This window comes from Doryrhamphus excisus, chromosome 22, assembly GCF_030265055.1.
Source record: "Doryrhamphus excisus isolate RoL2022-K1 chromosome 22, RoL_Dexc_1.0, whole genome shotgun sequence".
Lineage (NCBI taxonomy): Eukaryota > Metazoa > Chordata > Actinopteri > Syngnathiformes > Syngnathidae > Doryrhamphus > Doryrhamphus excisus.
Window position 1 is genome coordinate 7248509 of NC_080487.1, and position 16968 is coordinate 7265476.

The 16968-nt window shown below is 42.7% G+C and overlaps 1 protein-coding gene across 2 annotated transcripts in view; it reads right to left on the reverse strand.

Moving 5' to 3' along the window:
• LOC131109397 (myosin-7-like) overlaps positions 1-13700 on the reverse strand; it is a 31120-nt gene extending 17420 nt beyond the window's left edge. For both annotated transcript variants that reach the window (XM_058061352.1, XM_058061351.1), the window contains exons 1-17: positions 13234-13700; positions 12929-13136; positions 10697-10840; positions 10426-10582; positions 9191-9218; positions 8199-8304; positions 7059-7151; positions 6927-6990; positions 6743-6841; positions 6539-6642; positions 5170-5308; positions 4974-5092; positions 4160-4309; positions 3907-4077; positions 3533-3842; positions 829-908; positions 545-750 (exon numbers count right to left, since the gene is read on the reverse strand). In XM_058061352.1, the coding sequence (XP_057917335.1) occupies positions 545-750; positions 829-908; positions 3533-3842; positions 3907-4077; positions 4160-4309; positions 4974-5092; positions 5170-5308; positions 6539-6642; positions 6743-6841; positions 6927-6990; positions 7059-7151; positions 8199-8304; positions 9191-9218; positions 10426-10582; positions 10697-10840; positions 12929-13129 (2171 nt within the window). In that variant the 5' untranslated portion in view covers positions 13130-13136; positions 13234-13700. The remainder of the gene's footprint in view (positions 1-544; positions 751-828; positions 909-3532; positions 3843-3906; positions 4078-4159; positions 4310-4973; positions 5093-5169; positions 5309-6538; positions 6643-6742; positions 6842-6926; positions 6991-7058; positions 7152-8198; positions 8305-9190; positions 9219-10425; positions 10583-10696; positions 10841-12928; positions 13137-13233) is intronic.
• Positions 13701-16968: the final 3268 nt, after the last annotated feature.

Sequence of the window (16968 nt, forward strand, 5' to 3'; positions counted from 1 at the left end):
TTTTAGCTGTTTGAATTTGAACTACATCAGCAAGTATTTGTCATTTTAGAAATAAGGAGTTAGTATGTTCTCTGTAGGCGGCATTATGAATTATCCTTACTGGCCTTTTTTGCAGTACATTTAGCGAGTGAAGATTGCTTTTATAGTTATTAGCCCATATTTCCACACAATAAGTTTTGTTTCTTGAATCGAGTTGACAAATTCAGTTCCTGGGGAAATTAGCACAGAAGAGGAAAGTGTGTTGCAGGCGGGAATTATTTGATGGTTATGAATGGTTTAGAATGGTTATGCGCTAATAATGCAAACAGTTCATAGATATTTGTACACCAGGGGTCCCCCACCACCGGTGGGGTGGAAGCAGGCCACAGGAAGCTTTCAGGTGCAATGATTTAAAAAAAATACATTTGTAAATTCATTCATTCATTTTCTTCTGCTTATCCTCACAAGGGTTGCGGGGGTGGCTGGAGCCTATCCCAGCCGTCTTCGGGGAGAGGCGGGATACACATCTCACATTCACACTGACAATTAAAGACGACTGTGGTACCTCTGTTTAAAATCTCCGTAGAGGATCCGGTTGGGGAAGCCCTTCCTGCAGATCCTGATGCCTTCCAGCACGCCGTTACAACGCAGCTGGTGCATCACCAGAGGGTTCTCCATGGCCCCGGGAGTCTTGGTCTCGTTGGGGATGATGCAGCGTACAAAGTGGGGGTGAGTGGACCTCAGGTTGGTCATCAGCTTGTTCAGGTTCTCCTGTCAAGGTGAATGAAGAAGAGTTACATTCCACCCAAAACGATGAAGCCACAACCACTAAATCATCAGAAAAAGTACCCGATGAAGGGCTGACACCGTCTGGAAAGATGAACCCTTCCTTTTCTTCTCCTTCTTGCCTTCACTGCCTTCACTCATAGCTGCTCAAGACAAACGTCATGAAGCCATCTTAGAAATTGACAAATTCGCTTAATTACTGTCATTTCCGATGTATAAGCCACTTTTTTCTTAAACTTCAAACACAACAGCCTATAAAGCGGTGTAGCTAATTTATAGCCATGTCCTAACCTTGTGACATCAACTCATGGGAAGACGTAGCTCTTTATTTGGCAGGAACCCATCACCGACTACAAGGAATGCACTGGAAATGCGAGTGTGACTCACGGTGTCACAAAAGAAAGAAAAAGTCACATGACCGGCTGTGAGTGTGCGTTTCTATACCGCTTATCCTCATGAGGGTCGCGGGCATGCTGGAGCCTATCCCAGCTGTCTTTGGGCAAGAGGCAGGGTACACCCTGGACTGGTGGCCAGCCAATCACAGGGCACATATAATGGAATGAAAAAGCTTTATGTGAACAGTAAATGATAAATTTGCTTAGTAAACATCACCACGTAGCTTAGTTATACTGTAAATCAGGGGTCTCAAACATGCGGCCCGCAGGCCAAATGTGGCCCGCAGGACACTAGTTTGAGGCCCCCGCCTTGATATGAAAGTTTAATGTTAGTGCGGCCCGCGCAAGTTTGATATGGATGCTGTATGGTATCATGTACCCAGAAAAAATTATTACGTTTGATTAATGTTCATGTTAAAGGTTAAATAACTGTTAATAGTTATCCTCCCTATCCGTGTGGAAGTGGTAAGTTTTTGGCTATTTAAGTTTAAAGGAAATAACTTGAAGGCTACCGTTTAGGTCGCTAGCTCTCTAGTTTGCGAGTTAGCATGTGTCTCAAGACCCTGCAGTTGCGCAATATGTTGTAAATAAAAAGAGTATAAATGTGACTATAGTCGTGTTTTGTCATGTCTACAGGGCTCTAATAATGCTTTGTTCATTTTAATCTGAAAAAAATAATTTGTCTACCCACCAACTATATGTGGTTTAAGTTTTTATTATTTGCTGTTTTATTATTATTATTATATTTATTTATTTATTACTGATTGATTGTTTTTCTTTATTCTTGATTTGTTTATTTATTTTTCATCTTATTTTGTGCAGAAAAATAAAAAGTAAGATATTTGAGAACAGTGAAATGTTTTTTCTTGTAGAAAATCGAAACCAAAGCAAAGTTTATTCATTTTTCTGTGTTTAAAATGCGTTTTTTTTGGGGGGGGGGGGGGGGGGGTTGAAAACCTGATGCGGCCCAGTCTCGCCAGACCCTAGCTCCAGTAGCCCCCAAGTAAATTGAGTTTGAGACCCCTGCTGTAAATGAAAACTCCTTAGCAGGGTGTGATGGCCCAATAGCTTAGTTTTATGGTCAGGTGTCCTGGAATTGCCAGGAGGATTATCCCATAGGAGGAGCTGTTGTTATGGGGGACGTATCTGTGCCCAGTTGGATGAAGAGATGAAGTGGTCCCTTGCATCTCCATAAAAAGGTACAGAGCAAGGTCTTTCTCCTTGATGAGCAAAGTCTGATTGTTACGGAGAACATCCACTTTCTCAGGCTATATTTCATACTTGAGACCAACTCGATTATATTATATTATTCCGATCAAACGAAAACGTAGGAATTCCAGGTGAGATCTGAGTGGGAATTTCAACACTGTAAACTGAAACTGTAACTACCGTATTTTCCGGACTATAAGTCGCACTTTTTTTCATAGGTTGGCTGTTCCTGTGACTTATACTCCAGAGCGACTTATCAATGAAAATATACAGTAAACCTCGGATATATCGGACTCGGATATATCGGAAATTCGCTCACAACGGACAGATAAAAAAGAACCAATTTTTCTGTAATGCATTTCCAATAAAAATTCATTGCATATATCAGATTTTTTATAACGGATTTTGCCTATTTCGGACAAAATCTCCAGTCCCGTTCCAATGCATTTCCATTAAATTTCCCTCGCATATATCGGATGGCCGCATCATGGCGCTCCGATTCGCCGAATCGTGACAGGCCGCTATACGACGTCATTTGCAGCGTTTGCAGCGTTGCCTGCGCGTCCAGGTACATTGGAAACATAGTCAAGGAAGTGCCTTTTTATAACGGATAAAATCCGATTTACGCATATACCGGATATAAATCCGATATATGCGTAAAACGGACATTTTCCGGTATAGGCATATAACGGATTTCGCTTATAACAAAACCAGTGGGAACAATTGAATCCGATATATCCGAGGTTTACTGTATATAATTTCACAGACAGCCACAAGAGGGCACTGTGGACTTTCACACCAATATCTCCTGCTCCTTAACAATTCAATATTTAAACAGTAGAAGTTAGCTTACAAAAACAACTTAGAAGGACAGAGCACAAATGCCGCCGTCATCTTGCCTTCCAAGAGGACATAATGTCTGTTTTGGTCAAGTAGTTTGGAAAATAAATTACCCGCAAAAAAATGCGACTTATGTATGTTTTTTTCAACCTAATTGTGCATTTTTGGCCTTGTGCGACTTATACTCCGGAGCGACTTATAGTCCAGAAAATACGGTATGTACATAACAGGAAGTCTTCCCAGCATGCTTTGCTAGACCAGGAAGACTATTTCATTGGTGCAGCTTATACACCGGAAATGATGCTAATTTTACTTTACCATACCTGAGTCAGCCCCAGCGTAATTAGCAAAGAGGAGCGCCAATAATTTCATGGTAGACTTCTGGTAAAGACCAACCACAGTCTCATTCAGAGGGTCCTTGTTCTTCACCAGCCAGTTGCTGATGTTGTAGTCAACGGTTCCGGCGTAGTGCATCAGGGCAAAATGGGCCTCCGGTTTCCCTTTGACAATTCTGGGCTTCTGGAAGTTGCTGGATTTCCCCAGGTGGTTGTCGTAGAGCTTAGCTTTGAAGGTGGCATCACTGGCTTTGGGGAACATGCACTCCTCTTCAAGGATGGACATGATACCCATGGGCTAAGGAGAACAACATATGAGTTATTGGAATTCAATGATAGCCTCTCGCAAAAGACCTTCTCACCTTTTCAATCAGGTCAATACACGCCTGCAAGTCCATACCAAAATCTATGAAAGTCCACTCAATGCCCTCTTTCTTGTACTCTTCCTGCTCCAGCACAAACATGTGATGGTTGAAAAACTGTTGCAGCTTTTCATTGGTGAAGTTGATGCACAGCTGCTCAAAGGTGTTGAACTGGAAAACAAAGCAGACTAAGTTAGCTAGCAGGTTGACCTTCACGTATCGTGTTGGCCTACAAATCCTCCGCAGATCTCACGTCAAAGATCTCAAACCCAGCGATGTCCAGTACGCCAATGAAGTACTGGCGAGGCTGCTTGGTCTCCAGTGACTGGTTGATCCGGACCACCATCCATAGGAACATCTTCTCATAAACAGCCTTGGAGAGCGCTCCGACAGCGTAGTTCACCTACAAGACACAAACAATATTCGCCAACCAGCAGTTCAATTCCAGTTGGTGTCAGTGATGCTTTATGCAAATTCACCTAATGGGTCACGGAACAATTTTCAAAGTGGTGTATCCCATAGTACAGCATGAAGAATAGTAGACATTTCATTCATAATTCCAATTCCATTCTCCTCCGCTTATCCGGGTCCGGGTCACAGGGGCAGCAATCTCAGTAGGGAAGTAGTAGGGAAGTAGTAGGGAACCCATAGGGAAGCCGTAGGGAACCCATAGGGAAGCCGTAGGGAACCCATAGGGAAGCCGTAGGGAACCCATAGGGAAGCCGTAGGGAACCCATAGGGAAGCCGTAGGGAACCCATAGGGAAGCAGTAGGAAAGCCGTAGGGAAGTCGTAGGGAAGCCGTAGGGAAGCAGTAGGGAAGTAGTAGGGAAGCGACTGCATTACTGCAGACGCTGTGCCGTTCCATCTATCGACCTCACCATCTATTGACACCTCCTTGGTGTCCTCCCGGTGGAGCTGGAGGAGGTGACTGGGGACTGGGGACCGGGGACCGGGAAGTCTGGGCTTCCCTACTGAAACTGCTGCCCCAGCAACCCGGACCCGGATAAGCGGAGGAAAATGGATGGATGGATGGACAGAATGATCCTAGAATGCTGCTATTTCTTACCTGGGCGACATTTTGTCCCTTGGTGACCCACTCGTTCCCCACTTTGACTCTTGGATGACAGAGACCCTTGATGAGGTCGGCAGAGTTGAGGCCCATCAGATAAGCGGCTTTGTCAGCATCTGAAGAAGACAAGCAAACTCTGTGGCCTCCTTCCAGCGTGTCCTGCTGAGATCACGTGACAATCAGTTGTTCTAACCTTCCGTGCCGTCAGCTTCTGCCTGCTCTTCCCGCTGCTTCTGCTTGAACTTCATATTCCCGTAGTGCATGATGGCGCCTGTCAGCTTGTACACAGAGTTCTTCTCCTCTTGGGTGAAGCCCAGCACATCAAAAGCACTCTGTCAAGAGGGGATGGGACTCTTATTATGTGGATGGAGGTGCCATATCCTGCATATTCTTATTAGTAACTTTAGTACTTGTTTCTTTTCCCTTAAAAAAATAATTTGTAACAAAATTGCTTCTAATTGCTTTTTTAACTTAAAAAAAAAAATCTTCATACATTTTTTTTTACTTTATTCCAAACTTGCCCCAAACAAATTTAACAAAAATTTACTTTGACTTTATTTTGGGGCGGCACGGCAGTCGAGTGCTTAGCGCGCAGACCTCACAGCTAGGAGACCAGGGTTCAATTCCACCGTCGGCCATCTCTGTGTGGAGTTTGCATGTTCTCCCCGTGCATGCGTGGGTTTTCTCCGGGTACTCCGGTTTCCTCCCACATTCCAAAAACATGCTAGGTTAATTGGCCACTCCAAATTGTCCATAGGTATGAATGTGAGTGTAAATGGTTGTTTGTCTATATGTGCCCTGTGATTGGCTGGCCACCATTCCAGGGTGTACCTCACCTCTCGCCCAAAGACAGCTGGGATAGGTTCCAGCACCCTCCGCGACCCCCGTGAGGAAAAAGTGGTAGAAAATGAATGAATGACTTTATTTTGTTTTTTTTCTACTAAAATTACAATATTTTCCTTCATTACTCTTGTAAAAAATTTGACTTTTTTCTATGAATATTTTGGCTTTATTCTCTTAAAATTACTGCATATCTTTTTGCTGTTTTTTTAGTTGTCTTTTCTTCATCTGTTTTTTATGCTTTTTAAAAAAAAATATTTCAGCTTTCTTCTTGTAAATGTTCTTCTCATAATTATGAATTTATTTTCATAATATTTTGACTTGGCTGGCGATCAGTCCAGGGTGACAATTTGGAGTGGCCAATTAACCTAGCATGTTTTTGGAATGTGGGAGGAAACCGGAGTACCCGGAGAAAACCCACGCATGCATGGGGAGAACATGCAAACTCCATACAGAGATGGCCGAGGGTGGAATTGAACTGTGGTCTCCTCGCTGTGAGGTCTGCATGCTAACCACACGACCGCCGTGCCGCCTACATATTAAATTAAATGCAAATAATGTACTTATTTGTTCTAATGTTGTCGGGATTGACCAAGAAAGAGAGATGGCCAGGTTGGCGACCCCTCATGCAGATCATTGATATAGATACTGAAATGGCCCGTTACAGTGAAACAGGAAGAGCATCGGTATCGTAATAATAATAATAATCGTAAGCGCCTTACATCGGTGGCCATCAGTTCATCGGCATCATCAATGGAGGCGACTTGTGTTTCCCCCTGAGAGATGAAGGCGTAGTCGTAGGGATTGTTTGTGATCAGCAGCATCTCTGGACAGGAAGGACACAGTCGGAGACACGAGGACGTCCACATGACGAGACAACAAAAAACGTAGCCACTCTCAGCTCAATGTTCAGACACAAAACTCACCTAGAATTTCCGGCTTCTTGTTGGACAGAATCTGGTAGAAAATGTGGTAATCTCTCTCAGCCTTAAGCTGGAAGATCACACGAGACTTTTCCAGAAGGTCTGACAACATTGAGAACATAAAGACCCCTTAAGTCGAGTCGAGACCACACCAGAAGACCATTTGTGTTGTGTTCTTCGGTCTTACACGTTTCAATATCAGCAGAGGCCAACTTTCCTCTCGTATCAAAGTGAATTCGGATGAATTTACCCTAAGAAGTTGTGAAGACAACTTGATAAACAAAACTTCGCCCTCATAACATCAAATAAGGAGACTTACAAATCGAGAGGAGTTGTCGTTCCTGATTGTTTTGGCATTCCCGAAAGCCTCTAAAGCGGGGTTAGCTTGGATGATTTGATCCTCCAGGGTACCCTGATGGACAGCAACATTGTGGGTGCTGGATTAGCAAACAAAATGTGAGCTGTGCCTCCTCTAGGGGGCGCCACAGTTGCAGGGAGGCATGAGGTGAGGTGACCGCCATTAACGTGTTATTTTTGAAAAGAGAAACACTTGTTCATATGTCATATGTAAACACATACGTATAGAAACACTTAGCGCTATCATTCTAGATGTTAGCATGCTAAAGTTAGCATGTGAACATTGCTAGCATGTTAACTAGCATAGTAGCATTTTAGCCAATTACATATATAGACACATATAAAATTTTAGCATTGCTAGTATGCTCACAGCACAGTATCATTTTTAGCCATTTTCATTGCTGAATACTTATATAAAGACCTACCACTTTTATGTTAGGTGTTAGCATGCTAATGTTAACGTGTTTGCATTGTTACCATGCTAACATTAACATAATAGCATTGTATCCAATATTATTGTATAATTATGTTATTATTATTATTGTTATTCATTTATAATTAAAAATTGTAATTGAATATTTTTATAATATAATTATAATATAACATAACAATTTGACTTTCTATTTATAATAATAATTCATTCATTCATTTTCTACCGCTTTTTCCTCACAAGGGTCGCGGGGGTGCTGGACTGGTGGCCAGCCAATCACAGGGCACATATAGACAAACAACCATTCACACTCACATTCATACCTATGGACAATTTGGAGTGGCCAATTAACCTAGCATGTTTTTGGAATGTGGGAGGAAACCGGAGTACCCGGAGAAAACCCACGCATGCACAGGGAGAACATGCAAACTCCACACAGAGATGGCCGAGGGTGGAATTGAACCCTGGTCTCCTAGCTGTGAGGTCTGCGCGCTAACCACTCTACCGCCGTGCCGCCTATAATAATAATTGAATCTAATAATCTGAATAAAGTACAAGTGTAACATCATCTACATGGTTGCAGGCACTTGATGTTTTAAAGGATTCGCTGGACTGCAAATGAATATCTGCACCCGTGTTATCTGTTATGACTAAAAGACATCATAAGCCTACCTTGTCTTTGGCGTTGGCGTCTTTCTTGCCGCCCCCCGCCGCAATGCTTGCAAAGTACTGGATGACACGCTTTGTGTTGACAGTCTTTCCTGCACCGGATTCTCCGCTGCGATGGCAAAGTCGTACAATGCACATAATAACACAGCATAGCTGGGACAGCATGATGGTGATGGTGGAGGACACAAAAGGTAATGATTGGCACGAGAGTTCCCTACTTCCTCTAGTTGATGAATGTTACCTGTGTCGCGGAAATGGTGTGTGTATTTTGCAAACATAACGACAATTAATAATGACAGTTACGATCAGAGCCGCTCAATAAAGCCATCATGTTCCTGTTAGGGTTTTGCGTCCTTCCCTTGTCAACCCATCAGAAATTGTAGGTCATAACTCAATATAACAGCCTGACTCACGGTTTCACCTGACAAAAAAAATAACATTTGAAAGTTTTTCAGTAATGCATTTTGTTTGAGAAAATCATTTCATTGGAGGAGCGTAGAAAGCATAGAAAATTGCGCTGCAGTGCTGCCTCTGTCCGCCAGAGGGAGCCAGAGAACCTGGAGCCCAAGGGGGAGGCTGACATCACTGCAGCACCTCAAAACACCTCAACCTCACACCCAATGCATTATGTTGAAACTTTAAAATGTATTTTGGTACGTGTTTGTATAATGATATTATATATATATATATATATATATATATATATATATATATATATATATATATATATATATATATATATATATATATATATATATATATATATATATATATATATATATATATATATATATATATATATATATATATTATATATATGCACAGATAGCTCATGATTTTCTCCTGCCAAAAAAAGTGCTACCGTTCCCTACTGACTCGTAGCAGTAGAAATGACGGTAAATTTTCATTGCAGAATTGTATGTGTAGCTCTTGTATTAATAAAATACAATGTTTGTTGTATGAGCATGGTGTGTTTGGCTGGGTTGAGTACTCACGTGATCAGAATTGACTGGTTTTCACGATCTAAAAAAGAAGTATGTTTGCGTTAGTGTCAATTTGTTTTAATTTTAAATATACACCTGCACTCAAAATTACAAAATAACATAATACACTGGTCACTAGGTGTCAGTAATGTTACTCTGATGTTAGGATTTAGTGTTCTACACTGGTCTGTAGTGTTCTACACTGGTCGCTAGGTGTCAGTAATGTTACTCTGATGTTAGGATTTAGTGTTCTACACTGGTCTGTAGTGTTTTACACTGGTCGCTAGGTGTCAGTAATGTTACTGTAATGTTAGGATGTAGTATTCTACACTGGTCGCTAGGTGTCAGTAATGTTACTCTAATGTTAGGATTTAGTGTTCTACACTGGTCGCTATGTGTCAGTAATGTTACTGTAATGTTAGGATGTAGTATTCTACACTGGTTACTAGGTGTCAGTAATGTTACTCTAATGTTAGGATGTAGTATTCTACACTGGTCGCTAGGTGTCAGTAATGTTACTGTAATGATAGGATGTAGTATTCTACACTGGTCGCTAGGTGTCAGTAATGTTACTGTAATGATAGGATGTAGTATTCTACACTGGTCGCTAGGTGTCAGTAATGTTACTGTAATGTTAGGATGTAGTATTCTACACTGGTCACTCGGTGTCAGTAATGTTACTGTAATGTTAGGTTGTAATATTCTACACTGGTCACTAGGTGTCAGTAATGTTACCATAATGTTGGGCAAGGGAAGCAGAGAACACATTTATAGCGACACACAGAGCATGATTCTTTCATGTCGTATTTTTTCCTATTAAGTACTACACTGGGTCATAAGAGTGCAAAGGTGACTATAGGGGTATTATTTCATGTCTAAAGGGCTCTATAATCTTTAAAAATGTATTTAGGTTGTAAACCTAAATACCTAAACCTTTCTATGTCTAATATGTCATTATTCTTGTATTATGTCTCTATGGGCTATATTTCTACTATATTGGGTAATAGGAGTGTAGATGTGACTGTAGGGGTGTTATTTCATGTCTAGAGAGCTCTAATAACATTAAAAAAGTATAGTAGAGCATGGTAAACAGGTTTTCTATGGTCCAACTACCAAAATATTCCTTTTATAAATAAGGAATGCTACTAATTAAATGGTAAAATTCACTTATCACAGTCAGTACTGGAATCAATTGACCACCATAAACGAGGAGTGGCTGTAGATATATTTTTGGAGTATTTTGGTACCTGCCAGCATGTACTGGTAGGCGTTGTCAGAGATGGAGAAGATGTGAGGAGGAGCTTCACTCCTCTTCTTTCCCCTGTAGGCCACCACCACCTCCTTGTCGTAGACCGGCAGCCACTTGTAGGGGTTGACCGTGACACAGAAGAGCCCAGAGTAGGTCTGAGAAGCACACCAAAGTCCTCAGAATGGCCCTCACAGCTTTTCTTTGGGAATATATTACATAGGTATATTTCACACACACCTGCTTTGTGTGCTTTGCATGTGTTTACTCACATAGATCATCCACGCTGCATAACGCTCTTTGAGGTTAAACAGCACAGCAGGCTCATGGAGGAACGTCAACATTGCCATGTCCTCAATCTTGTCAAATTTTGGAGGATTCTGTTGTAGAACCTGGGATTCTTTGACGGTCACAGTCTATGGAACACAAATGCAGCTTTGCATGTAACCATCATATGTGTTTGTTTTCCGAATGCAATTTGATTAGTCTGATGGAAACATGGCTACCAATTGTCTCCAAGGCCTCTGCAACCACCACCAAAGATGAATTCCCATTCATACATCAGTATGGGAATGGAGGTGAAGTGCCTTGCCCAGGGACACAACAACAGTATCTAGGTGGAGCAAGCAAGGATTGAACCTGAACGACCTGCTCTACCCCCTGAGCCGCTGCCTTTACATGACATTTGATTAAGTTATTTACAAATTAACCCAAACCTTAAGCCTTTAACCATAACCCTCTCTTTCTAACTCTCCTCGAACCCTAACCCTCTCTCTCTTGAACACTAACCCTTCCCAGACCTTACCTGTAACGCTCTAACTCTCTCTCTCTAACACTAACCCTTCCCCAACCCTAACTCCTCTCTAACACTAAACCTGCCCGAACCTTACCCTGAACGCTCTAACCCTAACCGTCCTCAAACCTTAACCCTTCCCAAACCCTAACCCCAACTCTCTAACCCTAACTCTCTAACACTAACCCTTCCCGAACCTTAACCCCAACTCTAACCCTCTCTCTCTAACGCTGACCTTCCCAGACCTTACCCCTAACGCTCTAACCCTCTCCCTCTAACACTAACCCTTCCCCAACCCTAACTCCTCTCTAACCCTCTCTCTCTAACACTAACCCTTCCCGAACCTTAACCCCAACTCTCTAACAATAACCCTTCCTAAACCCTATCTCCTCTCTAAACCTCTCTCTCTAACGCTGACCTTCCTGGACCTTACCCCTAACGCTCGAACTCTCTCTCTCTCTAACACTAACACTTCCCCAACCCTAACTCCTCTCTAACCCTCTCTCTCTAACACTAACCCTTCCCGAACCCTATCTCCTCTCTAACCCTCTCTCTCTAACGCTGACCTTCCCTGACCTTACCCCTAACACTCTAACTCTAACTCGCTCTCTCTAAAACTAACCCTTCCCCAACCCTAACTCCTCTCTAACCCTCTCTCTCTAACACTAACCCTTCCCCAACCCTAACTCCTCTCTAACACTAACCCTTCCCGGACCTTAACCCCAACTCTCTAACTGTCTCTCCCTATCCCTAACCCTAACCCTACCCCCAAATCTCTAACCCTCTCTCTCTAACCCTAACTCTCCTAGAACCCTAAACTTTCCTGAACTTTAACTCTAACTCTCTCTCTAACCCTAAATCTCCTCGAACCCTAACTCTTTCTCTCTAAACCTAACCCTCCTCGAACCCTACCCCCAAATCTCTAACTCTCTCTCTCTAACCCTAACCGTCCTCAAACCTTAACCCTTCCCGAACCCTAACCCCAACTCTCTAACCCTAACTCTCTAACACTAACCCTTCTCGAACCTTAACCCCAACTCTCTAACCTTTTCTGTCTAACGCTGACCTTCCCAGACCTTACCCCTAACGCTCTAACTCTCTCTCTCTAACACTAACCCTTCCCCAACCCTAACTCCTCTCTAACCATCTCTCTCCAACACCAACCCTTCCTGGACCTTAACCCCAACTCTCTAACTGCCTCTCTCTATCCCTAACCCTCCTCGAACCCTACCCCCAAATTTCTAACCCTCTCTCTCTAACCCTAAACTTTCCTGAACCTTAACTCTAACTCTCTCTCGAACCCTAAATCTCCTCGAACCCTAACTCTTTCTCTCTAAACCTAACCCTCCTCGAACCCTACCCCCAAATCTCTAACTCTCTCTCTCTAACCCTAACCGTCCTCGAACCTTAACCCTTCCCGAACCCTAACCCCAACTCTCTAACCCTAACCGTCCGCAAACCCTAACACCTTTTCTCTCACCGTAACTGTAACCCTCTCTCTCTAATCCAACCTTTGGGGATCTGATGTGCTACATTAGAAAATACTGTAAGAGTGACATTGTGATACGACCAACAAATGTAAGCGCATCAAAAGGTATGGTTGGTACACTCTGTGGATTGGTTGTGCTTTGAATACTATGCTAACTTGGGTATCTTGATGCGTATGGAATGGTCTACTTTGCATCCTAGCTATGAGAAATCCTGCACTGACCTTGCCGTGCTGCGTCTGCACAGTCACGCTGTCTCCGTCTCGGCCGGTGATGGAAGCCTTGACAAACTCCTCCACCTGGTCGGGGATGAAGCACTCCTTCTTGATGTCAAAAGGACGAGTGGAAGCCTCCATGCGCTCTTTCTCCGACTTCCGCAGGTAGGAGGCGGCCGACCCGAACACGGACATCTCCGCATCGCCCATGACTGCACTGGAATAGAAGAGGAAGATCAGAATGGGAAAATCCATCCACTACTAGAAGCTAAAGATGAAGGTATTTGGGAATAAACATTAACGCTACAATTTACCTGCCAGGAACTCAACAAGACGTGTCTGAAAACAAAGCGCTGCCAGTGCAGGAGAGAACATAAAGATTGTTTGGTGAATGATTTGGATGTCTAAACCTTGAAATGGTGTCTCTGGTCATGATGGATGATGAAAAAGTGGAGCAGACTTACACGGTCCAGGTAAAGAGGAAGCAGCTGTGCAACCAGCTGGGATCAAATTTATAACTCTTGATGACCCTGCCTTCCCAGGCCACCACACACACACAAGCACACACACACACACACACACACACACACACACACACACACACACCGTCACTTCCATCACTTGTGACAGCTCTCATGATGTTTGGCTGCCCTCTCCGCCTGTTTGTCTGCACTTCTCACGTCCCAATAATGTGACTTTTTGGGAAGAGCGCCAGGAACTTTCTCCTGCATAACTCATGGCTAACTCACCCCGACACCCGCATACTCTATCTTTGCTTCGCCACGTTCGTCTGTCATCTCTTCTACAAATTCTTTTTCCGAGCGAGAGCCGGCCAATGGGAACAAGAGAATATTTTTATGCGGTTATTATCATACTGTATCCTACAGAACCCCCAAGGGGACATGGGGGGGGATGGTTAAAAAAAAAAGAAGCATCTTTATGTCATCTATTTTTGATAGATCACCTTACCAAAAAATTTTTGAGTTAAAAAAAAGAAAAGTTTTCTCATATCTTGCAATACGTCTCACCAAAAATTAGATTATCTCACCAAAAAATAAATTTTTCCAAAATCTCACAGAACTTTTACGAGATCTTGCAATACTTTTGCGAGATTATTGAATATTGAAGAAAAAGTTTGCTTTAAAAATAGGAAAGTTGTTAAATGATGGGAAACAAACTTAATTGTATTTTTTGGGGAAATTTTTCTTTTCATGGTATTATGACTTTATTCCCATAATATTATGACATAATTTTTAAAAATGTTACAACTTTATTTGGCTTTGTTTGTTTCTCATATTACTACATATTTTATATTTACATTTTATGTTACGAGTTTACTCTTGTCAAATTGTAACTTTTCTCTCTTAATATTTTGACTTTCACAAAATGATGGCAACTTTTTCCATTTTTGCTGTCCACCCCCCCCCCCCCCCAACTAGTTTAATTTCTCATAAATGTTCCTTTTATAACATGATGACTTTATTCCCATCATGCTGTACCTTTTCCCCCAACCTAATTTACATATTATTTCTGTATGCTTAGTTTGTCTGAATACTATGACTTAAAAAACAGAAGTCATATTCTGTAATATTTCATCCTGATGTTACTAAAATTAGGTTATTACATTATCGTAAAATAAAAAAAAAATCTTGTTCAATTCAATTTTCCGCTTAATATTTTGACTTTATTCTCATAAAGTTACTGCTGCTTGTTCCTTTTTTGCTGGTGTTTTCTTGTAAGGTGATATTTTCAGAATATACTAATTAATAGTTGGCCGCACTTTGGCCACCCCGTGTTGGGTGTTAATTGACTGGCCGATTGGCTGGAGAAGCCGATTCAGACAAGGACCGTTGCTTATTAGGGCTTAATGCGAGACGTGCGGTATGAGCGGCAGCTGACAGTTCGTCTGTCGACAGCCGTGTATCTCCTCGGCGCTGATGAATGAAATGTAACACAGATGGACATACTTCAAAAGAATGACACCAATTTGATTTATCCTAACGTACATTCAGCTGTTCAAGACAACCTTCCATTTCGGAGCGGCGGTTGTGGCGGACACTAGAGGGCGCGCTGACATTAAGGAGCTATAGAGCGGAGGGAGCCACCTGCCATGGCCCTGCAAGGTGCACTGTATTCGGGCACAAGGTCCAAGCAGCCAGTGGACCTCTACGAATGTCTCTGGCAAACCTTTAGCATTTTTTCAAACGTTGCGGTGCTGTCGTTTCGTGTCATTGTCGAATACAGGTGCAAACTTGCATTTTTGTCAATTTTGTTCAACACGGGAGAGCCCAAAAACCACAACAAAATGGTTCTCCCAACTGCCTTAACCATTCAGGTGGCCAAACCCAGAATGCATTATTTTTGCACTGAGCGTTTGTACACTTGATTACGGTAATGCTGCATGTCTGGTGTGTATTTATAAAGCTTTTGTTTGATATCTGTCGTCACTCTAATCAGTGGCATTTCTACCTGATAGCAGCGAGGCAGATACAGTCTGAGGTCACCTGTCCACCACCACATGACTTCCTGCATAGTCTGTCTGGTACACATGATCCACGTGTTACTGTTTGAGTTACTTTTGGTAACAGCACAGCACATATGCTGTACCTGTAATCATTCATGTTCATACCCATGGATTATTAACCTAACATATATGTTTTTGGAATGTGGGAGGAAGCCGGAATACCCGGAAAAAACCCACGTACCATGGAGAGAACATGCAAACTCCACACAGAGATGCCCAATGGAAATTCAAACCCAGATCTACTGTGTGGCCTACCAGCTAACCACTAGGCCACAGTGCAGCCCATGTATATATAATAGATATTTTTTCAACAATACCATCCGTTCCCAACAGTGCCTACCCAGGAAAATTCTGGCCCTCGGATGAATGCAATTGCAGACCGAGTGCGTGTACGCCCTTAGCTTCAGCAGACAGCTGCCTGTGTTGGCAGTCGGTGGTTTACGGAGTATTAGAGGTAAGATTAGAGTGCTGACAGCTGCTGTGACCACACCAGCACACAGGCTCCTTAATAGAGCTGCAGTGTTATGAATCGGTAGCCTGCTCGCCTGTTCCAGGAAAAGGATGGTATTCACGCTTTTGAATGTCATATTTTTCCCCAAAGTCCAGGACATTTATTTTAAAATCTCACGGCCCATCAACAATGACTGTTCATTGGAAGTAAATCAATTATTCTCCAACCATGCAAGCGATTGTGCCTTATTTTCAGTTCAGTTCAGTTCAATTTATTTGTCTCCCTTGGGAGAAATTTGGTTTAGAGGCAGGGTACAGCTGCATACAACCAACAGAGACATGCAGTACATGACAGACGCAGTAAAACCATATACAACAAGCATAAAAGACACCAGAACCATACTGGTGACCCACCAGAACCATTCCCAGAGGGATCAATGTGCAAAAAGCGACTCATCTGAGCTGTGCAATTACCAACTGGTAAGCTGGTAAGTTAAAGTGTGCAGTATTTAAAATGCCAATTTAAAGTGCTAGTTCACATATAGACCAGATTACACATTTGCTCGTTTATGAGCTTGACTGAGAGAGGGACAAATGTGTGTTTGTAACGGTTGTGTTTACATAGCGGAACCCTATACCTTCTCCCTGAGTGCATTAATACGTATTCATTGAACAGAACGTGAGAGCTGTCATTGAGGATGTTTTTTGCTTGGGCGATGGCAGCCTGATTGAACAGCTCCTGAGGGTTGAGGGGGGAGTTGCCATAATCTTACCTGCTACTCTGAGCAGGTTGAGAATCTGGGTTTTTGATTTGACGTTGAGATTCCCAAACCGACTGGTGATCCCGTACCGTAAGATAGACTCTATTGTTGTTCTGTAAAAAATTTGCATGATGTTTTTGCTGACACCGAACAACCGTAGTCTCCGCAGGAAGTGAAGGCGCTGATGGATTAACACACCACTGCACAAATCTATCCACCTATCCAGGTCCAGCAGTCTCAGTAGGGAAGTGCAAACCTCCCAGTCTCCGTCCAGCTCTTCCAGTTCCACCTGGGGGGACACCAAGGCATTCCCA